Genomic DNA, 25,506 nt, shown 5'->3' on the forward strand with positions numbered 1-25,506 from the left:
AGAGAGAAAAGAACTTTTTTATTAGGGCTAAATAGTGTCCGATCCTTTGGCCTTTTCAGTTCTGTAGTTCCTTGGTGATATTTTACAGAAGGTGAAAGATTTCTGCTTTGTTTTGGGAGAGGTGAAGAGGCCAAGTGTTGTGAGGGAGGAAAGCAAACACGAAGCCCTCCTGAAGCCTGGTCGGTTGTGTGAGAACAGCAGTGCAGATAGAGTCGTATGGGGTTTTCCCATTAAAACATGCAAATGATAGGATGTTACAGAAAGGCAGATGTACTTGTTAGCTGGGGTGTGTGTTTCAGTTCACCTTGTATAAAAATACAGAGTAAATACGAAGTGGATGCTGTAGCTTGTGGTTGGCCAAAGACGGGGCCAAAAAAGAAAAAAGAAATGGTTCTTTCTAATTGTTTATGGCTTATTTCTTTTGTGTGTTGACAAATGTATTTGATGCGGTAGAGATTAAAAATATTTTGTTTTGATGAAATGGAAGGACAGATACTCATTTTTAAAGCATGCTGGTTAATTAAACAAGAGTTAGTAGATGGCATAAAGCTATGGGCAGGATGCTTTCTGACGATAAGCAGTTCCTGGGGGTGAAATTAGTCACTAAGCAAAATTTTCTGATGAGGAAAGAGGCGATATTTTGAAGATACTGTATACTCTGTGTGAACTTCTTATACACCGATAGAGAGAGCAGCTGTGTTAAAGTGTCGGACGTTGTGTTGCATATGGTACCTTGCTTGTTCTGTCTGGTTTGGATCCCTTATTCGACTCAGATAATTTAGACAAGAGAGAAACGTAAATTGCATTTAGCAAATCGGGTGTTTGTAGCATTGAAAAAAAAAGAGAGAGAATAAAAATGGTTTGAAGTCTCTAAAATCTATAATGCTGTTCTGTAGCCCTTTCGAAAAGGGGGAAAAAATATCAAAACAGCCAAATTTTCACTACCAAAATTACATACAATATCTAAAACCAATATAAATTGCTGTTAGGAGAGCTTTGAAATAAACGATCCGTTCAAATAAAAAGACAGGGCTTTGCAGTATTTTTCTTCCCAAATTCTCCTTCCTTTTTGGAAAGGAAAATTGGAAGATTTCTTCCAAATATCAAATGAATAAACAAATACAATTGGAATGAAACGTTACGCTTGATATCCGGTGAAATTTGTTCTCTTCTAAGTATTTAGTTTTTTAACTGCAAGTGCTCCGGAACAGTTTGTATCTCAAAGTTTGTGGGCAGGAAATGTTTCAGCATTTTTACTCATACCTGAGGAATCCATTTTAGAAGCCCATTTTCTCTGTTTGCAAAATACATTTTTATTAGATCTACGTATTTGGGTTAAGACTTACTTAAAATTACTTAATTAGGTTACACTGAAATTCTAAGTGATTTAAAGGGAAGGATTATGGTAATATGACAAAACATAACACTATTTTCATTGAAATCCTGAAATAAAGCCCTTTTTAACACGCCAATTTTAAAAATCTATAAATTTGGGGTGTTAAAATAGCGCAAAATAGAAAAAGGTCGAACTCGTAGTGAAATATATAATCCTGTACCAGTGCAGGGATTTTGGAGCTATGTCTGGAATATGGGAGGAGGTCATTGACACCTCTGGTTTGTTTTGGAGCGTTTCTCTCTCTGTATCGTTCTCTTTAAGTCTTTGCTGTATATATGTAAAATACTTAGAAAATGTTTGCGGTTGTTTGGTAGGGAGAAAATGCAGAGAAAGGGGGTAACAGTGTAAGTGCGCTGAGCTGGATGGAATCGGTCGTGTTTCCCAAGGAAATGTTGAATAATATACCCAAGTAAAAAATGCTACAACGAGGGATAAATTCGAAATAATTGTGTTTGTGCCATTTGGAACAGCGTGGCTGCGAATTGTCACTAAAAACCTCCTGTAAGTCTCGGAAACAGGACAGCAGAAAAAAAGCCTTTCCAATTGTGCTTTCTCTGGATAAAGTTGTTGGCTCGTGGGCCGATTTCAGGGGCAAGACGTTAAAAAATGCACTTAAAAAAAAAAAGGAGCTGCGTTTGTGGTTCTATTATCTATTATTTGTTTTTGATATTATTATTATTTTTTTAGTGATTGTTTTTTTTTGAGAAAAGGAATAATCTGTGAGTGCTGCTCTGCGTTGTTTATGGTCTAAGGCAAATAATGAATTTGTAGAGGTTTATAATTTTTATTAAAGCAGTATTTATGCGAAAAGCCAGCAGTGAGCTTCCTTTACTCAGCGTCTGAATTTTGGAGACGTAGCAGAATGTTTCTGGCTATTTGCTTTCGTTGCAAGGCTGGAGCAGGAGGCAGCTCTGTGTAGTCTGTCAGGCAGCACACGCCTGAGCATGTTACAGTTTGTAGCACTACAAATTAGAGCCGTTGGAGTTGTATCGTCGTACGGTGCTCTCTTAAAAAATTGCTCGCAGCCGGGTGGATGTGAAGGACAGGGCTGAGCACAGCGGCGTGCTGCCGGGGTTGGTGACCCCGAGGCTGTCCCGGTGGGGTGCTGCTGGGAGGGGGCCTGCCGTCCCCTTGGCTGGGCCACCTCGGAGCTGGGTGCCGGCTGAGCGGGTGATTTTTAGCTGGCAGTGGGCTGTTTGCGTGCTCGTACCTGGTGCTTGCTGTAAGGCAGGAGCTGGGAAGTGCTGCACATGTGAACGGTACGCGTGTTGGGCACCTGTATGGAGCGTGTGGGAAGGGGGAGAGGGCATGACAGCTCGAGGGAGGGTCGCGCTGCTCTCTCTGTAGGAAAACACAGCGATCTTGGTAACTTTGTTGCAAAGTTTTGGAGGGGCTTGCCTGGCTACTTCCGAGTTAATTCATTCAGTGGCATCAGTGTTGTAGAAACAGTTAAGAATAAGGCAAAAGAAGCGGAGGAGGATTTGTCACCGGCTGTTCGCTAACCGGGGGCAGCGGGCAGTCACGGAGCCCGGAGCGGCCCGTACTCAGCGGCCGGGCTGGGAGCAGAGCCGAGGGCAGGAGCACAGCCCGGCCGCCAGCGGGGCCGGGCCGGGCCGGGCCGCTCGGAGCAGGGACGGCGGGCCGCACCGCACCGGGCCGAGCCTCCAGGGCCCGCAGGGAGCGCGGCTCGGGCCCGGCGGCCCGGCGCGGCCCGGCCGAACGGGAGCGAGATCGTGGGCCGGCGAGGGGCCGGCGGCCGCGGGGCCACCCCGGTGCCGCAGAGGGTTAACGCGGGCGGCGGCGGGCAGCTGGGAGTTGTAGGCGCCGCGGCATGCCGGGAGCTGTCGTAAATGCCGCCGCCGCGCCCCGCGACCGCCATGGCGGCCGCCTCGGTGCTGTCGGGCCCAGGCCCGCTGTGCGGGGAACGACGTGGTTACGCTCCTGCGGCCGGCTCGGATCGGCTCGAGGCGGGACGGACCCGGCCGCCCCGGCAGGCCGCCTCGATGCTCGCAGGTCAGCGGCAGGGGAGCGTCTTCCCTGGGCTGGGAGCGGGGCTGCCCGGCCCTTCCTCGGGGGCTGCCCAGCTCCGCGGCGGGGCTGGGCTGGGGGCTGCGGGGCGGATGGGGACGGATCCGCGAAGCTGGCAGGACTCGGCGGTAGAGATGTTTGGTCCGAGGACGAGCTGAGGAGGGAAGCGGCTTGTAAACAAGTGGAGTTACAGAGAGGAAATTCTGCAACGCAAAGCTGGGAAACGGCGTGAACAGAGGGGAGGCTTGGAACATCCGTGTGCCAACGAGATGAAGTAAAGCTAAGATTAATGAGATTTGTTGATGCAAATAGAAGGCAGTGGTGATCTCTTCAAGTAGAGCTCCCCGGCTTGGCAGCGAATTAGGGGTCAGAGCAGTAGGCAGCAGGATGGCAGCATGCTGCTGGTGTGGGGGGGGCTTAGAAAGTACGTGAGTAAAAAGGCCGTCCTTTGGAACGTGCTACGGGAGGGCCTCCATTGGCTGTGCAAAATATTGATGTCAGAGTGCATGGCTGACTGAGACCTTATCTGCGGCCCAGCTGGTCACCCACACTCAGATAAATGGTTCTGAACAGATGCAGGATAGGGCTGTAGATGTTAAGAGGAATGAAGAGTCTGCTTGCTGGGAGACAGGAAAGTTGGAAGTTGTGTGGTTTTTATGTATGGGAAGAAAGGAACTTGCCAGCTTAAGATTAGCATAAGCGAGCTGAAAAAAAGTGAGCACGGTTCACTGGAAATGGCAAGGAAAGTTCTCACTGTTGTCTTGTAAATGCTCTGGAGAGATTTCAAATGGGCAAGAAAATGAATTTTCTTTTAAAATAAAGCTTGAAGAATTCAGAAAAGAAGATCACTGTGTGGTTCTGCAGAGTAGCGGGGCGTTTGACTCAGGAATCCTGAATGTCCTACCTATTAGTTCAATGCTCTCGTGACCCAGCAAAATGGACTATGAGATGGATGAGTACTTCTGCAGTGAGCCCATTTTGATACAGCTGTTATCATCGTCATTTCCTTTCCCATTATCCAGGTTTTTATTTCTCTGGGACCCTTACTAGAAGCAGAGCGTTTCAATTACATTCACTACCAGATGCATCTCATGTGTACGTTCGGCACTGTGCTAACAGAAGGAAGCTGCGTTCTTTGTCTTGCTCACTTCAACGTGTGAAGTTTCTGTACATTTCCACCCTTATATATTGAATAACCATTGAGGTGTACTCACACAGCTCTGCAGGACTTTCTGTCCCTGGATGTGCTATTCATACAAGCCCTCAGGGAACAGTTTTTAGGAAAATATTTAAATGAAAAACTGGAAGTTATCCAGGGCAAGGCAATATTGCGTTCCTGAATGTATGTGCTATCAGCTCCCTTGGGATGTTACCTGAGACCTTAACATCTTTCTTCTGCTTTTAATTCTTAGAGTCTGTAGTTTTTACATGCCACACTTAGCGCAGCACCAAAAAATGAAGGGAAGAACCTTGAAACTAAAGAATGTTGCTCTTCAGACCAAGGCTGCCATGGTCCAGGCAGACATTTTAGATTCTTATCTGGCCCCATTGCTATCTGAGGAATCTCCACAACACAGGAAATTAAACGATCATTGCTCAGCCATTCTTTTTCATTTTATCTTTTAGTCCACAACTGTTCCAGGTTATTCAGAGAGGAAAAAAAAAAGAAGTTTTATGGCGGTAACATCCCATTCAGTGGTCAGTAGAAAACGAAGTGATCGAATCTCTCTCTTCATCAACGCATGCATTAAGTGCTTCCAGTGTCTCTTTTTCTGCTTGGTGAAACCAAGAAGTGAATGGATTACAGGGATTAAACTTCTTTCATTCCCCTAGAGGTGAGCAAGTCATGTGAAAATGAAAGGCTTATTTGGTAGGAGACAGTATAAAAGACTGGGAATACAAAAATATATATATATTATCTCTGAATGGCTTCTTGTGCACTTTGTCTATAATAGATGGTAGTATGTGAGCTGCAGACAGAAACTTGAGGCTCACAGGGCAGAAATGTGACTGTGAATTGAATCTGAGAGTATGGAATAAAACGTGCTCGATCATTATTGAAACAGGATTCCTGAAACATTTTTCTTTTATAGTAAGTTTGATTTTTCTGAAGAAAAATATACCCACTCTTAGCATATGCTTTCTCTTTCTTCTCTTGACCTTTCTGAATTAGAAGGATGTTGTTGTCTTTCCCACTGTAGCACTGGGAACAAGGGCTACAGCAAAGGAAGATTTTCTGACTTGATGTGCTCAGGTCATCCTACAGGGTATTCCCACTGCAAAAGGAGGCACTTCTACTGGTGTCACCAATTACTGTCGTCCTCTTGTGCTGATGTTTGCAGAGAGATAGTGTTTCATGCCCCCCGAATAGGTGGCTTCCTGCATGGGAGCATTATTAGGGTGTCTGTTGTCCTTCATGTAGTTTACTTCCTCGTGTTTGAAGACTGAAAAAACAATCAGAGGAGAGGAAATGATAGGCTAGCTCCCTTGGAAGAGCCTCTCCTAGGAAAAAATAGCTCAGAACCCCTAAAATGATCATACAGTTGGTACAAAAGCTGCTAGATGTTGTTGTTATAGCAGCATCTACAGGAATAGAAATAGCAAGAAGAGAAAAGGAAGGCTGGCATTCCCTCGCTCTCTCTCCAACTTGTGAAAATTTTAGGAAGGAAATTTGCATATCTTGGAGCTACATTTTCTGCACTGCCTTCTTATGCAGAAGCTTACCTAGAAATTTAATCGAGCTATCTTATGAGATAAAAATGCTATTTGTGCTTGTTTCAGAGAGGTGGTGGTCATTTCTGTCTCAAGTGCTTCTGTGGAAGGATTTCAAATGATTGCCACTGTTCTTAACTGCTGTATTCAGGGAGATGACAGCTTGATTTAAACCGTGAAGGTGTAATGAGTTTTGCTCTCCTACCATCATGAAGAAAGAAGCGCTCAGAGAGGACAGACTTAGCCGGTTTGAGCCAGGCAGTGATCTGCTACCATAAATTCTCCAACATTGTATTGCCCTTTGATGCTTCAGTTACAGTCCATGAATGGAAGACTGGAGCACATGGATGTCTTTTCGGCATCTGAAGCAGAGGCTGAGGCTGCCAAGTTGCCTGCTTAGAATGCTGGTGAGAGGACCTTCTCCTGTTCGTGCCCCTGCTTTTATCTGCCTCTTAAGAACACACAACAGATTTTCTCTTAACTTCTGTCCCTGCTAGTGCCATAGTTAACTCTATGCCAAGACACTGGCAGTAGGCAGTACAGAAAACCTCCTGGAAAAACCAGGTTCTGTTGGGGCACCAGAACCACCCAACATGTGAATGTTTGAGGAGGCACTGAAGGAACAAGGACTTTTCCAAAGGATGTGACGACAATGCTACTCCACTGGAATATGGAAGAAGGGAAGTAGTTATGTGGAAGAAATGAAGTGCTGTGTGATTTCTGTCCCATGGGTAAGATCCAACTGCTGCTAGACAGAGTCTGTCAGTGACAGCAGTTGGATTGGGTGGGGGTGGTGGAGGGCTTGGGCACAGTTTCACACTCGGTACGCTCTACAAAAGGATTTGGTGAAAGATGGATGAGTGCGTAATACAGGGTGGTGGGTGAAAAGAGGTCATAGATGAGGAGAAAAAGGTTTCTTATCCAACAAAGTCCATCATCTGGGTCTGAAAGTGACTTCATCATGCAAGGTGACACTGCATGCTGGCAGTGGCATGAGGGACACACATCCCTGAACTTTGTTTATTTTATATGGACAAATATCTGTATCCCTTATCTACAGTTTCGAAACTAGATAGCAGAGACATCAAGGATTAAACAATGAGAACACAGTATTTTGTTTCTACAGATGATATTTTCAGCTCAAAATCAATACCTTTCAATGGGCTGTAGGATTGAGAAAGGTTAATCTTCTATTGCTGCAGCCCGTACTGTGTCTCTTTACTGAAGGCGTTCTGTGCTTGGATTTCTGCATCATGCAAGACTATTAGGGGTTGTTTTGAAGAAATACTTACTTGATTTTCAGCACTGCTGGTGATTGAAAAAACAAACCTCAAAACATTCATACGTATGTTTTACTCACTGTTTTTTCTGGTTTTGCATGAGGATCTGGAGCCTCACCGTAATAATCTCATTGTAATAATTTATGAGGGGGTGGGAAGAAGTCAGAACTCCCTATATAGAGTAGTAGAAGGCTATAGTGCTGTTAATATTGGTTCCTATTCTATTTTAGAGAAATGGAGTGGACCTATTCATAAAGATCAGTGTACACCTGTGTGATGTGAAAATAACCAGCTGTAGACTTGACTAGTTAATATGCAAACAACTGTCTTGCTTTCGTTTCTGTTCAGCTTCCATTGCTACATTTATCTGGCATGATTAGTTGTTGAGAAATATGGGACTTTAATCCCTAAAGCATGAGGGCGTGCAGATGATGCCTCCATTTCTTTTAAGAAACAAGAAGAGAGGTGCAATTGTAGCACGGTGTGGTAACCTAAGAAGCCTCGATGACTTAGTTTGAAATATTTGTGTTTCAGGCTTGTTTTACAGGTTCCTTCTAGTAGAAACTATGGTCAGAGGTGTGCAAATGCAAGGTTGGAGAAACGTTCAGATCAGAAATTGTGCCTGTTTGTGGGTACAGGTGCTTTCAGGAAGGGGAAGGAATAGTGAGTTTCTGAGTTCCTTTTGCATGAGCCTTGTAGAAGGGATGGAGGAGGTACCTAAGGAAAGTCTTAGGATTGGGAATCCCAAGCAAGATAGCTTGCTTCAACCTGGAGCTGGGATCCATATGTGAAATGTCCTGAGATGTTTATTGACCCGTCCATATGATTCATGTAAAGAGTTTTTCACTTAACAAGGCTGGTCAGAACCCATTGTTATATGCTCTTCTGCGTTATACACTGAGGCAGGGTGTCTTAATTTGGAGCTTTGAATTTGGGCAAAGGAACAGTGCAGCGCTCAGCAGTGCAACAGCCGGGCCCCATACTGAATCTGGCCTCACTGCAATGTGTGTGAGTAATGGTAACAGAGTCATAAGAACAGAATGACTGTACGGGGGAAGAGATCTGCACTTGACTTGCTAAGGTGAAAAACATATTTGTAAAGGGATTCAATTAGTGCTGGGTACAAGAATGCCACTTAGTAAAACAAGCGACTGTACCTCTTTTTCAGTGGCAGAGAAAAGTGACACATCCTGGATAACCAGCAGTCCCCGTTCCTGTTCTTGGTGTCCCTGCAGAGCACTGCGGGCTGGGTTAGTCAGAGCCGAGCGAGGGGTGAATGCCAGCCCTAGTGCGCTGCGCTGCCTGGCCACCTGGGTGTGTGCCCAGCCTGCCAGTGCGGGGGATCCTGGCTGTGGGGTCTGCAGGGAGGGGTCCTCAGTACTAGGGGAGCAGGGCAGGAGGCAGTGAACGTGTGTGAGGGGCTGCAGTGTGATCTCACTGAGATGTGGGGCTGCCTAGGAGGTACTTGCATGGCAGCAAGGTCTTGAAAATAACAATTGAATGCCTCTAATGGTTGGCTGTGCCATCTTTCCTTCATTCTGATTTATTTCTCTTTTTTTGCCCTCTTTAGATTTCTCCCTGTCTATAGCTCAGCCTCCTCGTTTTCATTTTTGTTTGCTGTTTTACTCACCCATGTACTTATCCCCTTAGCTTTCCTAACTTTGTTATCTCTCTTGTGATCTGCCACACAGTTGGGCCACCCTTCCATGTGATGGAGCAATGTAGCTAAGCTGTAGGTTGCCTTATGCTTGCAACACTGCAACCCTGAGGAAGATTGCATCTGAAGAGATCTGCCTTCATGCTTGGACTGATAAGCGACGCTGGGGAAGCATCTTGGCAAGGTATTCTCATACTCGTGTGTGCATGTCGCTGTGTGAGTGTGTTCAAAATGTCCGTCAGCTCAGCTGACTAGAGGCTCCTTCAGGCTCGGCAGCAGATGAGGGAAGTGAGAGCGGGGCTGCAGAGCTTGGGGAAGAGTTGAGTGCACCCTCAGAAGGGAGATGCCTGTTCCTGGGAATGTATGATGACCTTAAGCCAGAGATCCAAACCCCCTCGCCTGACCTTTGTTTAATTCTTTCCCTTCCAGTGAGTCCCGCTCTCTGCCTGTGACTCATCCTTGTCTAAATGCAGCCTGCGAGCTCTCGGAGGACTGCCTTTCTCTCTGAGCAGAGCAACATAAAAAATAGCAACGCTGTTGAATAACCAGTATTATTTTTTAACACAATTTCTTTTTTTTTTGAGGGCCGCCTTGCTGTATTTGTGCTTTTCTGTCAAGAAATTTATTGGTTCCCCGAGAGAACAGTGGAGCAGGTTCTGTCGTGACCGACAACAAGATGATTGTTCAGGCACGGGCTCAGGGGCAGCACAGTAGCAGTGCCGTGGGCAATAGATATTAAAATAGAAGGTGGTAGGCTCTGACAAAGGCCAGAAAATCTTAGCACCCACGTACTTTCTTCCCCATTTCTGACCCACTGGCAGCATCCCTCTGGAAAATGCAGTAGCCATGATGTGGACATGCAGCTGTTCAGCAGGCTGCCCAGCCTCCTTCTTCCAGCTCGTGCCTACACTGTGCTGCCCAATGGGCTGGGATTCTCCACAGTGACCTCGACTGTCCAATTATCTTCCAACCCACACCTGAGCTCTGGTTCTGTCTGTAACTGGGAGCAGATCTCTTTCAGAGTCACAGTGGTTTCTCTTTCCAGATGCTGCTGCTGTATCCTGTCTCCTCATCGTGTTGCCCTCTGGAAGACAGAAGTGACGATGAGCGGCGTGGTGTCGTCCTGCAGGCAGTTGAAGAACCACTTTGACAGCTAACAGGAGAACAACTATGCAGTGTAATCACAGCCTGTCTGTGCTCTATCTGACAATGTACAGTAGCACCCTATTCCCAGCGAGGGGATGCTGTAACCTCCCTCAGATGATCTGTATTCTTTTCTGTTACTGTAACCAAGCGGTTCCTTTCCCACAGCCTGCAGAAATACCAAGGATTCCCAGTGCAGATTAAGTAAGGTTTACAAATTCACGAACTCCAAAAGGGAGAATGAAGTATTTGCACTATGGCTGATATAGTGAGCAGAACTAGCTTGGTGTGTGGGGTCTGCTGTGGGATAGAAGGAAACCCGGGAACAAACTGTCTCCTGTTAGACCTGCTGTAAGTGCTGTGTGATAAGGGTGAGTTTCCAAACTTAGCCATAGAGCTGCAGGTCAGGCAGCAGGACAGTGGCTTGCCCTGGTTCCCATTGCAGGCTGCATGGAATCTGTGCGTTGGATCCCTTTCTTTTCTATTGGTTACATGGTTTTGAGAGGAAGAATCGTTGTGCATCTATTTATGTTGATATATATTTATAAACGTCTTTATTTCTTTAATAAATCCACGAAACGAATCACCCTTTGTTTCCGTTCACTTCCTTTGGGTGTTTGATTCCCTTTGCGCTCAGTTACCCATCCACGTCCCTCACCCCGGGCCGCACCGCGATCCGTGCCGTACAGGAGCACATTGGGGTCTCGCGGAAGACGCGGTGCGGGGCCGGATAGGGGGAGAGACGCTGCCCCCCCCCCCGTTCCCTTCCGTGCGTTGGCAGCCCGAGTGCGGACGGAGGGGGCAGGAAGAGCCTGGGGGCGAGCTCGGGCCCGAGGCGGGGCTACGGCATTTTATGAATGGGCTCATATGACGTCAAGAGGGGCGGGAGGAGAGGTTCCTCTCTCCGCCAATCCCGCGGGGTCTTCGGACCGGAGGGCCAACCGGAGCGCGCTCGCCGCGTGACGGCTATCTCCAGCGGCCAATGGCGGTAGCGCAGCGGTGCCGACCACGTGGGGCGCAGGCCGCAAGTAGTACGGGGGCGTGTGGCCGCGCGCTCCCTCCCCCTCCCTTCCGGCCGCGCGAGCCGAGGGAGGGCGGTGCCGGCCGCGTTGCCAGGTAACCGCGTGATTGAGCGCCCCTTCGGCCAACGGCGGCGCGGCGGGGGCGGGAGCGGCTGCGGCATCGGGCCGGCGGTGGCCGGGAGGGTTCAGTCCCGTCGCGGCCGCCTCCGCAGGCAGCATGCTGGCTCCCGCCGCGCTGCCGGCCGCCGGCCTGCTCTACTGGGTGGGCGCGTTTTGCGCCCTGTACGCGACGGTGCTGGGCGCCTTCCGCCTGTTGAGCGGGCTGCGCGTCTGGGTGCTGGGCGGCGGCCGCGCCGTGGGGCCCCAGCTGGGCGCATGGGCAGGTGAGTGTTCTCCGCGGGGCGGCGGGGGGGGGTCCGCGTTCTGTCCGTCCGTGCGTGGGGGAGGCGGTGTCGGGTGGCCCCGAGGGGCAGCGCCGGGCCTCGGCAGGGCTGCTGACGCACTCGGGACTGCCCCGGCGTCCTCTCACTCTCCCGGTTGTGCTGCGAGGAGCCGGCGCGGCTGGAGCGCGTGGGGCAGCTGCTGTGTGCGGAGCTGGAAGGGGCTCTGCTTACAGCTCATCTCCGTACGCCCCATCTGAGGGACTACGAGGAGTTGCAATGAAGTTCTGTGCCGCAGCACAGCGGCTCGGACCGAGGCCGCTCGCGAACACTCGTGCTTTGGGGAGGCTGGTGTAAGGATTGTGCAGGCGGTGTGAGAAACTGTAAGCGGCGCGTCTCAGGCGGAGTCCTTAGGAAGGCCCTGGAATAAACTTTCTTCTTGCCTGAAAGGGGAGCGAGCAGGCGGGCTGCAGGTGCTGAGGCGCTGTGGGCCCGCAGCGGTGTGGCGGAGCGGGGCACAAAGGGTTCGGCCCGACCCTATCGTGGTCCCTGCAGCAGACGAGGAGAATCCGTAGGCGGATGAGCGTCGGGCAGTGAGCATCTGCTCCTGGGAGGCGTGTGGGCAAGTTGTGGCCTGACTGTAACTAGCCAAGACCCACGCCTTCCTTCTAGATAGGGAAGTGGAGTCCTGGTTAGAAATGAGGTTGGGAAGGGCCCCCAGATCATCTCTCTGCCGTGGGCTGCTGCGTGAGGCATTGCACTGTGACAGCCCTGCGCCTTTGTGAGGCACATTGCATGTAGCTACATGCTGCAGCCCACAGACTGTTCCCCAGCCACCTCTTCCAGCAGAGCCCTATGAGAGCGTTCCCTGTTAGTGATACACCCGTCTGATGGCTGCTGACAGAAACTCTTTCTTTCTCTTTGTCACAATCCTGATCTCTGAGCGTGAAAGAAGAGGCACGCTGGCACAGCTCAGTCTGTGCTGCTGTCACCACCCCTCAGGAGCTCTATGGGGATCACTCAACCCTTCCTGCCCTCCCTTCTATGCATTTGGGACTGATTTATGAGTTTGTTCTTTGTTTTCTGAGCGGACTTGTGCTTGCATACGTACAATTGGCTGTGTGCTGTGCCTGGTTGCTGGTGCTTAGGAGGCGGGGATGTAAGGAGGAGGAGCTACGTGAGCCAGTATTGTACTCAGGGAAAACGAAGTTTGTGCTGCTTTAAATAGCAGCCGTAGTTACAAAAGGGTCATTTCTCTGCTATGATACGTATGTTTGAAGGTCTGTGTGAGGCTTTTCTTTTTTCCTCTTCCCCTGTAGCTCACACTGGCTTGGTTTTGGCTTCTCCATAGCGACCTGGGCTGGGTGGATGTTGTGTCAGTATGGGATCTCTGGGTGCACCTTGTGAGAATATGCTGAACTCTGGGTCAGCTGCTCCACAGCTTTAATTTGTCTCATAAATAGATGGGAGAAGCTAAGAATAGCATCTTCCTTCTTTGGAAGGAAGTTTAGCTAAATAAGCCTCAGTAGGAGCATGGTGCCAGGGAGTCATTCTGGTGGATAGGCAGCATGATGAGGCCATCACCCTGCCCTGCTCCAGCTGGGCAGATCTGGAGGCAGAGCTGGATTGATGTAAGTCATCAGTTTTATGCATTCAAAATACTCTGGCGCTCGAAGTTGGAGTGATCATTGATGCTCTAAGACTTCTAGGATCTTGGTTGTGTCAATTACTTCATCATTTTTTTCCTCTCAAAATGGCAAAGATTATAATGAGGACATTGAACTGGAAGCCAGGTTTGTTTCAGTGTGGCTCTGAGCACCCTGATCTAGCTGTAAGTGTCCCTGTTCATTGCAGGACAGTTGGGTTTGGTGGCCTTTAGGGGTCCCTTCCCACTCAAATGATTCTATGGTTCTGAAACCCTGGTTTTCTTTCAGGCCTTACGATTCCTTAGGACAACATGCTCTTCTTCCCCACTGCCTTTAGTACAAATGAGTACAAAATAACGAGCAGGCATTTCATGATTGCAAAATGTCTGATAGCAGTGACGCTTTTTCATGTGGTGAATACAGCTGTACAGTTGTACTGGGGCCAACAAATGTTTGCAAAGATGAGCTTGCCTTAATTAAGCTTCTTGGAGATTATTCACTGATGTGCAAAAATAACCAAATGTGGGCAACTTGCTCTAGATTTCATAAAGAAGTGTCTGTAAAAGGTCATTAATCAGAATGGTGCACTCGGCTGCCTCCAACTTTCTGTAGTTTGCTTTTAGCCAAAACTCCTACACTCAGCACTGACCCATTCTTTTCCTGCATAACTGCTGAGCAGTAACTTCCTTCATCAGCAGCATGGATGGGTGAGTGGCTCTGCCTGCTCTTGGTTCTCCTTAACATAGACTGGGCTTTGATAAGCGTAGTCTGACATCTGAAAATAGTGACTTCTGGGGGATGACTAAGGAAGATGTGGAAGGTAGATGCAACTGGGTACCCAAGCAGTGAAGTAGATACCAGCGTCTTAATGGTCAGGTTCAAGAGCCAAGACATGCCAGGTGATTCCCAAGCTCTAGTTGACGAGGAAGCATGGCTAATAGCTAGCTCTAAAAAGTTCTCAACGATCATCTTATTGTCATCTCTAATACAGCGAGATGCTTATGGGAAGACAAAGTGACGAGGTGGATGTTGTGCTTGTCAGGAGTTTGAGTTTGATTTCATGTACAGGTATTTGCTTCCTGTAGTCCCTGGAAACTGTACTCTAAAAGAAACCCCAATCCTTATGAAGCTATCGGGACAGCCAGCATGCAATTTCTCAGATGATAGATTATTTTAGTGATAATGGAAGAGGTCTATGTGGTCTATGCGGAGGATGTTGGCTGTAGTCCTGTCTGTATTGCTCATCAGGTACCAACTCGTTGGTACCTTTTGAACAGCTTTTGCAAGCACTGTCAAGCATTTCTCAAGCTCCTTAGCATTGAATGAAATAAAGTTCTGTTACTGGAAGGGTGTTTTTCTTTGCTCTGTGAAGACAAATTTAAATCGCTATTGCACAAACAAGCGCAATCGTGCTTTGCAGGCATTTGGCACTGTGCAATGGTAGTTGACAGACCACATCGTAAATCGCTGCTGCAGATGAAAGCAGCCAGTCCAGTACTGTGCGTGGGAAGAGGATGTAGGTAGTGGGGAAATGAGGAGAGATTCAGCCTTCTGTTAGTGCTGCTCTCTGCAGGGTGGGAGAGGAGGGGGTCTGACAACTCTTGGTTTTCCTGCACCTGAGTGCATGGCCGCTGTGGGCTGAGCTTTGTGGCAGTTTTCAGTTCTGTCATTCTATAGCAGAAGTCTTTGCTCAGGGATTTATCATCTTCAGCACTTTGAATCTGTGGCAATATTATTATTATTATTACTTGATGCTTATGATTCTGGACCCTGTGCAAACACTCCTACCCTAGTTGAGATAAAGCACGGCACTTGTCAAGCCAAAAAGTAATGCTGAGAACATGTGAAAATTTACCAGCTTGCTTTTAACCCCTGGCAGTGACAGCTCAAGACAGATTTTCAAGCTGGAGCATCTACTGTTTTCTTGTATGGGTATGTGCAAGGTGTTTATGTGGAGTTACTGCACTAAATGTGCCAGTGGCTGTCCATAGGGCTGGACAAGCACTGTGCTCACACTGAGGTCAGGCAGAGCTGGGTTCTCTGACCCTATGGCTCCATCCTTTACTGCCTGCGGTACTTGGCCAGCTCCCAGCCCCTCAGAGAGCCGCTGGAATCTTTTACATGGGCTGCTGCTGCTGCTTTCATGCACCAACATCTGTTCTGCTTCCTGGGCGGTATAAAGGAGTACAGCATACTCTGTCGTGTTTTCTACAGTTTTGTTGCCTCTCTGCTTTCTGGTTCTGCCTTTTAGGTGTTTTGCTTTGCACTTGCTGTTACCAGCTGTTTAAAATGTCTGCTTAGTGGCATTGCTTAATGCTTGTGAAATGCTCCTGCTTGCACACGACTGTGGGAGGAGAAGAGGCAGAGCGAGCACTGAGCACCAGGAGCACACCATCCCATCCCTGAGCTGCTGCCTCCCTGTGGACGAGCTCCTGCAGATTGCTGCCTCTCGCATATTGGCACCTGCTCAGCCTTTGTGCTGGTGTGCAGCCGCCTCTGCCCGCAGCATCAGCCAGCTCATCTCCTTCAGCTCCAGAGCTTAACCTGATGTGAACGCTTCCCTTCTGCTGGTTTTTGAGATACCATTTTTATTTTTCAAGTGAAATTCTGGGTGTAATTTTTTCAGTAATGAGGATCTAGTGTCACTGAGGAAACTTAATCAGAATATGAGTGGGCTTTGCCTTATTTAGCAACAGTGAAGGATAGTTAAATGCTCCTACTACAGCTCATGCTGACAAAGAGCTGTATGCATGCTTCCTTGCAGAGCTTCCAACTTACTTCTGCACCCTCAGCAACAAGCAGTGACACCTGAAGTCTGGGGTTTGGAAGCCTCTGGTGTAGCACTGCGTAGAACTGGAAATGAGGTGTCCAGAAAAGCAGAGGCTGAGGAAATGGTGCTGTCCTTTTGCTGCTTGTGCTTTTTTGCTTCTATAGGATCACAGAATGGTTTGGGCTGGAAGGGACCTTTGAGATCGTGTAATTTTAATGCCCGTGCTACACCCATCCAGCTTTATCTTTCCCAGAGCACTTTCATTACTCACAGTTACTTGTCCCAAAGAGGCAGGGAGATGCCCCTGAGGCTCAGGTTGAAGCATAGTCTGTGTGCAATGGTTGCCTTCTGGTTGATGATATGCACCTTGGGTTTGATTGCTTTATTTGTTTTGGTGGTGGTTGTGTTTTTCTTGTTTTTTTGTTTCTGTTTTTTTCCTATGTCCTTTCTATTTGTCTCTTCTTGTGTAACTGTGAGTCAAGATGTTGTGGGAGCATATATTCCATCAGTCATGGTAGTGCCTGTGAAAAGCTGTGCCTCTGTTTCTAGCAGGACTCCATACTTACTGGGCAAGGGCAGGTCTGGGGAGCTGAGCTCTTGGGATGTTACCTGTAAAGACTTCTCAAAGGATTTTCATGTGTTAGGAGACTGTCAATAAAGCAGAAAGGGAGAAGAGCTAGAGTGAGGGTGGAGGAATGAAGAGTGGGATATTCTCAATGGGGCGAAGGCTTATTTTACTGAGGGAAGAAGTTAGTGCGGTATCTCCCACCTACCCCAGCAGCCTTCAGCCTGCATAGCAGGGCTCAGCTCATTGCAGCTCTGGAGTCAGGTCTCTACCAGGACAGCAGAGGGTCTCTAAGCTTTTGGAAGAAGTGTGTGTCCTGTCAGTAGCTGAACAAAACCACAGTTAATTGCGTATCTTGGTGTTCATTCCTGCTCTCAGATATTCCTCTGTATCCAACCCAGTCTCAAGCACTCAAAAAGGAATCTGCACTCTGCTGAAGTTACAGCTGTGTTAAAAGCAATGTTAAATGTTCTGATACCAAGTCTTTCCATTAGCCTTTTGTTTCAGTAGTGCTCATTCTATCATTGCATCTTCACTGAACCTTTTGGTACTCCACACCTTTGGAATGGTTCCCAGATTCTCCTTGAAGATCCTCCATTCAATGGGTTGTTTCTTCATCTTTGCTGATTTTTGCCAGCTCTAGCCTTTTTTTGGCTGTTTCCGCCAACTCTGAGGGCCTTGCTTGTATTCGTTTGCACCAGGAGCAGCTTACTGCCTGACTTGTGTGATGGCAGCTTGTAGGTGAGGTATCACAAGAAGCCAGTGTGTGGTTTAACAACATGCCTTTCTCATCGGCTTGGCATGGGGAGAGGAGACAGTAGACAGAGAGCTTTTCTCTTCCTTGTGCTGGCACTGATTTTTGCCTTATCCTGCCCTGGCTGAGGATTCTGCCCTGCTGAAAATTGCTTGGTTTTAGCTGTTTGTGACCCTCAGACTGCTTTGCTGTGGGTCAAATGAGCTCCAGTGCTGTGGCAAACTCAGCAGCATTGTGAAACTGTGTTGAGGAAGTCACTTTGACTTTACTTCCATGGCTCTCCAAGAAAGAGGTGGATTTTTGAGCTGCCAGCTGTGCAGAATTGTGGCAGGATCTCACCCCAGCTGGAGCCTTCTGTTCTGTGCTGTTGCTGGTTGTGGTTAAAAGCGAAGTGTGGAAGCTCTGATACGAAACACTGCTTTGCCAGCATATAAAAATAAACTATTTGTTCAGGGAAATATTAGTGTGACGTACTAATGTAGCCCAGCTTGTTTCAATCACCGTGAGTAAGCTTTGGATTGAAATTGTCTCTTATACAGTAATCCAGAATGAGTCGGTGGGAGCTGCAGCAGCTAAGGAGGCTTGCTGGCAGCCTCGCTCCTGCAGGAAAATCTGGGGAGGCTTCTGCCAGGGGAAGAAAATACTGTGAGTTTTCAAGGGTTCAGAGTGAAATATAGAAGGCATCTGTGGCTGTTTCTTTATTTAGAGACGGGGAGGAAAAGGGAATGTCGTCTGAGCTTTTCCTTGAGTCTTTAACACAAACACTTATTGCGAGACAGAGCCGATCCAAATAAAACACTCAAGTATTTCTAAAGCGCTTTAGCATAAGTCTCCCCCTAATGTTTGATGTTGAGATATCAAGTAACCTTCTAAATTGATTAATTTGGATATATTAACGTCATTTAACATAATTTCCCCCACCCATCCCGCCAGTGGTGGATTGAAATAATAAAAGCAAATGTAATTAAGAGTATGAGGTGGAAGAGTTGTCAGTAATCGCGCTGTAGATAAAGCAATATACGTATTCTAGGGCTAGAAAGGCAGGCTGGCCTTCCCGCCTGGTTGGTCTGTACTGCTCTGCCTCCGTCTTTCAGCTCCAAGCAACCCCGTTTTATGAATGGCAGCTTTAGCTCGATTGAGCCGGCTATGTTCCTGCTGGAAAATCTGCGGGTAGAGGGTGCTGGTGAGCACCTGAGCGATCCTTCATACAATGCGGAGAAGAAAGACTTTTCTGAAAGGTGTGGTTTGAGCTTCTTTCAGCTTCTGCTTGAGAACTGCAGTGCACAAATGCAAGATGATCAGATGACTTCTAATTGGAACAAAGCTGCTGTTGTGCGTTGGTTCCTAGAGCGTAAGCTCAGATGTAAAACAGAGGCTTTAAACAAAACATTGCAGAGTGCCTCTTGCTTTTAATCGAAGGCAGGGTATTTTTAGAAGATAAGTTTAATGGCTTTTCAACAACTTTAGACTCTGTTGTTTTTGTATGAGCCATCTGTGTGAATAGATCGCTCATCATCATCATTAGGTAACTTCTATTCCAAAGATTCAAGAGATTAAGATTCTACTTGTTTTACTTCTCTACATTTTTAAGACTGATCTTTGTAACATCTTGGCAGCTGAATAAAGGCTTGCCAGCGACATCAGCATTTATCTGTGGTTGCCATTGCATCTTTTTAACAGCACATTATCTCCTAAAAATACTCTTAAGCCATCTATGTCTACTGCAACAGAAGCAACTATTTCCAGTGTGCCTGAGAGGGCTCTGCTTTTAGCACAAATAACAGCCATGTTCAGAGGGAGAGGTAGCAGCAGGCTGAGAGCTGTTACTGGGATAGACCAAAGAGGCTCACCAGCCCCTCCTGTAATGCAGGACATCTGCCAGTGCTTCCTTCTTCCCAGGAGCACTACTGTAGTGGTTGGTGGCAGCAGGAGGGCATGAAGGTGCCTTTCTGGGCAGGGGGAAGTGAGCAGCCACGTACCAGGTGTTGGTGTTGGGTAGCAACAGGCAGCTCAGGGAATCTCCTTTGCCCCTTTCTGTGTTTGGAAGCTGGAGATGGGGTGCTGAGATGTTGGATCTTGCCACTCGGTGGAAAGAGCAGCATTGCTTTTTACTAGAGGATGCAATATCTCTTTCACAAGAAGACATCACTTAACATGTGCTATTTTAAGAAACCATCTGGGCTAACTAGTGTTCTAAAGCCTTTGTTCAGTTGCCTCTTTAAGGTGATAGACACTCACCTGTAGTCATCAGACAAGTTTCAGTCCCACCTGCACTGGGTGGGCTGCATACAGTTCAGTAGATGTGCAGTGGACCAGCCCTCCTGCTTGGAAGCTGCAGGTACTGCCGGGTCTGCATTCCTGCCAGGCACTCTCACTGCTTTAGTGAGTGTTTCCCATCTCTACGTGCAAGGTCATGTGAAATTCCCCAGATACTGCTCCCATACAGCTGTTCAAGGACTCTGCTTGTTGAAGTTCTTGTGCTCCAACTTCCCTCCTTTGGAGCAGGTTGTGTGGTTGAGGCACAATCCTTGTCACTGTCTGTGCTGTTCTGCAGAGTCCTTATTTTCCTACCTCAGTGTCCTTAGAGCAATTGCAAACTTTTTGGCGTGCAGTTTGTTTTTATGTTGCTCCTAGCCAAAATGAATAAAATATCACTAGGTGTCTTCTTGCCTCAATTTCTGCTCTACTTTTGAGCAGTTGGGATCTCCAAGACAACTTAACTCCCTGTTCTGTATATGGCTTCTGAATAAGGTTTGTCTGTAGCCATGTTCCCTTTCCCCCAAGTAGCCTCCAGACTCTGAGTTCTACCTGGATCTGTGTCACTACACATGTATTGGGCAGGGAGGAGGTTTGTGGTAAGCCCCACAACATCGTCTGGATATCAGAATTCAAACAGAAGTAGCTTCTGGTGTAGCTCTGGCTTCAGGAATACCTCCACTTTTGGGAAGGAGCAGGTAGAGTTTTGATTAACGAGGGATTGGTGCAAAACCTGCCAGGGTGTGTGATGTGTTATGCAGAGGCCCCCATGGCTGTTGGGGAAACCTGAAGGGTCTCTAAATCCAAAGGGCTGAAAAAATCCTTATTCGACTTCAGTACAAAAATAATTCTTTTAAGAAAAAGGCCATAGCATTTCTGGAACTCCTTCCGCTTTGAGAATTTTTAGCTGTAGAAACAGTCACCCAGCAGAAATGTGTCTTAACGGTTGTCAGTTAGACGCGAGAAGGTTTTGAAAGATCTCTAAGAATGGAAATATCTTTTGGAAGGATTAGGCTTTGAATTAGCTTTGTGGGCTTTTCAAAGTCCTCACTGGAATTCAGCAAGGAACTCGAGCTGCTTCATGTTCCGACCGAAAATCAAGAGGTCAGAAAATCCCTGCACAGCATTGTGTAACTTCTTGTCATGCACAGTGCAGGGCAGGTGTATATGCTGAGATGTGCACACATTTTTTTTCACTCCGTGTATTAAATGTGACTCTTTTTTAGGGTGTCTGACTCGGGAAAGGGTTATTTCTGTGTGTAATGTGCCTGTGCAGAGAGTGGAAGGTGACAACGCAGGGTTATTATATTTCTTGTAACGTATTTTAATATGGCTTGAGCTCTCAAGTGAAAGGCTCTGGGAGAGCCCTTGCAGCTATTGCATCACTTGCCAAAAATAGAATCTATGCTGCATAAGGCCGCTTGTCTGCAGTGTGGCTAGGCTTGAGAAATTAGTGCTTCTTGTGAATGATGTTTGGGCACTTCTGCTTCTCAGCTAAGCAGATTTTAAGTCTAAATTTTGTGGCAAAATGAAATAAGAGGTTTTCTTTTCCTGTCCCCGGGGGTGGGGTAGGTGTGAAAGTAGCAGTGTCCACAGTTCTGTCTGCAGCACGACTCTAAAAATACATTTTTTTAAGCTTACTAAAACTACAACCTAAAGGCTCTGGTAAATATGTTCTTATGCTGTAATTTTCTGAGGAAGGAGAGAAGAAGAAGCTGCTTTGTGCAGCACAAAGTGCTCTGCCACCCTCATTGAAATTTAGGACTGTTTTTTTGTTTGGGTTTTGTTGTTTGGTTTTTTAATTGCAATTATGCAATGCAAGCAAAATGTAAAACTAATCTAAATTCTTATGAAAAAAAACAAATCCAAATCCTTTTCCCTGAAAATAGTAGCTATGTTCTCTGGTGTTTTGTTCTGAAATCTCAGTCAAGCTGTACCGGCAAGGGAGAGCGTTTGTATTCCAGTGGTGTTGCTGAACCAGACAGGTCTGCAGCACAGTGTTTTATTTTTAGACTCTGGGTTGCCATTTTTATCCTGTAAAAAATATTCATCAGCGTCTGGGTGACAGGCCATCAGTTTTTATAAATGTGTCAGACCACGTTTTCTCCATCTTTCTCTCTTTCCTTCTCCTTTTATGTCCTGCTGTACACGATTCTTTTTTGAGGGGGAAAAGGAGAGGGGTTGCGGGTTTTAATTCATGCATTGGATTTTTCAATTCACAGATCTTTAGCGTCACCCGGTTCATTCATCTTCTGCACTTGGCTGCTTACGCAGCTTTGCTCATTGTCTGTCATGGGTGAAGTGCTCTGGTGTGCAGAGCAGCCAAAGGCGCGGACAGGGGGAAGCAGGGCCAGTGCTTCTCTGATCCCCTTGGCTGCCCCCTCCCTCAGTACACCCTGAACCACACTGGGGTGGCTGCAGTGATGCAACTGAGGTATGTCCCCTACATGCATCTAACGTCATGTATGTGAATATACATACACACACATGATAAAGGTATAGAAAATAACTTCCTGGTTCTCCTTGCAGTACAGTTGTATAGATCAGGTGACTCTAAAAACACAACTGTGGACACAGTTCTTCTGGTCTGGGATGTGAGGAGGTATCTGGTGCCTGCTGGAGGCTATGGGAACATTAGGCAGCAGCTCTCACTGAGCCCAAACCTAAAGCCCACATTTTCTGTGGAAGCAGAAGTGCCGTGTGCTGCCACTGCTTCCTTATGTGCTGGACTTGGATCTTCCATAGCATTCTAAAGGAATTTCTTTTTGAGCCCTTGAAGAGCCTTCCCGGTTGGTAGCTTGGGACCCCGGCATGGGACAGGAGCTTTGTGTGACTTTCAGCTGCTTCTGTGTGCTGAGAAGGAATGGTCGCATAGGGAAGTGGCAGACAAGTATTAGTTTGTCAAACGGAGTTTGTTCAAACTGAGTTTGTTCATGGCCTAGTGGGACCTGCCTGGAATGGCTATGGGTCACACAACACAATGCAAGTTCTGGGAGACCGACAGCACTGGGTGAAACCAGGGAAAATGGTGACGGGATTTTATTGATAACTGATGAACTGAGTCAGCTCTGTCTTGATAGGTTTGGGTTTATTCATAGTTCCGAAAGCTTCTGAGATCCTGGGAGCACTGGTACCCAAGGGGAGTTGCTGGGGCAAGGTCAGGCTTTAGTGTTATGCTGGTTAATGGTAGGTAGTCACAAATAGGAAAGCAGTCAGTGGGTTAGAGTGACTGGTCATGTATTTTCTAGCTTGGAAATGTGGATTTGGTATGCTTAGACTGTACGTAAACATGTGTTGGTAAGCTTTCTGTAGTAGCTGGGGGGAAAGGACTGGATTTCCATCTTATTTTAGAGGCAGTATCCAATGAGACCTTCCTGTGGTGGTTCCTTGGTCCAGTCATGCATCTTTGGTGTATGGGCATATGATACACATAGCATGTGGAACAGCTTAGATGATCACTTCCCATTGTGTGCGTAACTGAAACGTAGCTTACAGATTGGCTTTTTCAGTTACATTTCTGCTGCACGAGATAGCACTATGAATTTCTCAGGGTTGAAACTTGTCTTTGCTTCTACACAGGTAGGTAGCTATCCTGATTTATGATGTTTGTTCCTAAAAATCAAATTTCCCCTTCTCATTTTGCATACTGTGTTTGTGAGCTCTAGGAAAGTGGCCATGTGGGAGCAGGTAGAGTGGTAGGTAGCATCTCAGCAGAAATGAAGTAGCCCTTGTATTTCAGATTTTGATCTCCTTTGACTGAGTTTGAAATCACTTCTGTAAGTAAGAGATTAAGAATATGGGTCTGGACCTAAAATGTTTTATTGCTGTTGAAGGGTAGTGATACTGAGGTTGGAGAACCTTACCAGAGGAAACAGTGTACGGAATAAACACTTAATTGTCCATATGCTGTGCTCTGACATGTCTGGTCTGAGTGTTGTGTGCACACATCTGGCTGCTTCTGGACAGAGATGAAGGTGTTCAGTGGGATGCTGCAGCTGTGGCTGAGTTTTTGATCACTCCAGAAGGCTGCAGAGCTCAGTGAGGACGACCTGGGGGTTCTGCAGGGGGTGGCTTGGGTCTGGATAGCAGGCTCAGCAGCCTGGTTGATGGGGGGTGATGAAATGTCCGAGCAGCTCTGCATCTTGGAGGTCCACAGGAGCTGGAAGCTTAAAGAAAGCAAAAAACAATCACCTCCTACAGCGTCACTTCTTTACTGTGTGCTGTGCTTCCCAGTTTTCTTATTTTTGGGACGTTGCTGACATACTGATGTTTGTACTCTGACTTGCATTTGAAATTTGAGGATTTTAATCCTGAAGATGGAAAAGGAGCATAATTTTGGTATTTCAAATGTATTTAGTTATTTTAAATTCATTTTTCTGACGGTAAACATCTAGTGAAAAGACATTCTGATAGACAATCAAAGGGTTGCCACAGTAGTGTCCAACCTTATAACTTCTTAATACGCCATATGTACCTGCTTAATAACTGAATGAAAAGTCCACGACTTTGATTCAGAGGACAGAAGGAAAGTGAAATGATCAGTGCCTTCTCATAGTGATCGGTAGCTGGTAGAGAAAGCATCAAATCTACAACTAGCAGATCAATTCTGAAGGGAAGGAAAAGGTACTGTGTTTTTTTTTCTATGCAGAATGTAGTTAACCCTGCTGTAGTTGGTATTCCTCAGTGATTATGGAAGTGCTTGAGTAACATCCTTTAAGTTATTGCCAGCATGAATGAATGGTGGTGGTATAACTTTGGTTTGCTCTGCTGTGTGTGTTATGAACACTTTGGAAAATGTAGCATCATCCCATCCCTAGCAGTGTGCTTTCTCTGCTTTCTGTGTGGGGGCTCTTATATCTAGCTGTGATCTGTTGGCTAAGTCCAGTTCAGTGAAAATTTTTCTGTGCGTGCCTATCCATGAAGCAGATTTATAGCTGTGTTAACAGTTACCCAATAGCTCTGCATTGCCTGCTGCAGGCTGAGCTCGGTGCTGGGATCTGCTCTCCACCTCTCACCCTCTGCAGCATACTCTTATTGAAATGGTGGAATATCTTTCCTGCACGTAGAATCATAGAACGGCTTAGGTTGGAGAGAACCTCAAGATCATCCAGTCCCAACCTCCCTGCTATGGCCAGGGTTGCCAACCGCTAGATCAGGCTGCACAGGGCCCAGCCTGGCTTTGAGCCCCTCCAGTGCTGGGGCACCTGCAACTTTGGGCAGCCTGTGCCTCACCACACCTAGAGTAAAGAATTTCTTCCTAACAGCTAACCTGTGATCTCCCCTCTTTTAGTTTAAAGCCATTTCCTTTTGTCTTATCACTGTCAGCCCATGCAAAAAGTCGGTTCCCCTCCTACTCGTAAGCTCTCTTCACAGTAGCCCATGGGTTCACAACGTGTAGCCTAGGAGCTACGTTTACCTTTCTTTAGGGACTCCTGAGGATGGTCCAGTGGATTTTTCATGGCTTTGAGAGGGAATGGGGGAAATGTTTGTACTGTCTTCTTGTACTCGATCAAATGCAGAATGGGTAGGTCCCTCTGTCATCAGCTCACAGGCAGTTGTATGATGGATGCAGAAGTTCAGGAAGATAGGGGGAAACTTTTTTCTTCCTGTCTTCTGCGTTTAAAAGCTCTAGCCATTGTCCTGTTAGAAATATGAATGTGGCTGTTTTCAAGGCTTTTGATCTAGGAAATTCTGCAATGCAAGAAAGCTGTTCAGGTTATACTGTTCTTGAGAGAAGGGAATGTTCTCCCTGGTGATCCAACCCCTACCTGATTTGAATCTTGTTCACGCTATCAGGCTCCAGAAGTCAGTCTCAGTTCTGTTAGGGCCACTGTGCATTTGTCTCTTGTGTGTCTAGCTGCAGCCAGCCTCTTTTCTGAATGGAGGAGCGGAGATGC

The 25,506-nt window shown here is 47.0% G+C and overlaps 1 protein-coding gene across 1 annotated transcript in view; it reads left to right on the forward strand.

Moving 5' to 3' along the window:
• The first annotated feature begins 11,198 nt into the window (after positions 1–11,198).
• HSD17B12 (hydroxysteroid 17-beta dehydrogenase 12) overlaps positions 11,199–25,506 on the forward strand; it is a 69,821-nt gene continuing 55,513 nt past the window's right edge. Inside the window, 2 exon segments of the mRNA XM_072338777.1 lie at positions 11,199–11,268; positions 11,271–11,621. Coding sequence (XP_072194878.1) covers positions 11,199–11,268; positions 11,271–11,621 — 421 coding nt within the window.

Source organism: Excalfactoria chinensis, chromosome 5 (assembly GCF_039878825.1).
Source record: "Excalfactoria chinensis isolate bCotChi1 chromosome 5, bCotChi1.hap2, whole genome shotgun sequence".
Taxonomy (NCBI): domain Eukaryota; kingdom Metazoa; phylum Chordata; class Aves; order Galliformes; family Phasianidae; genus Excalfactoria; species Excalfactoria chinensis.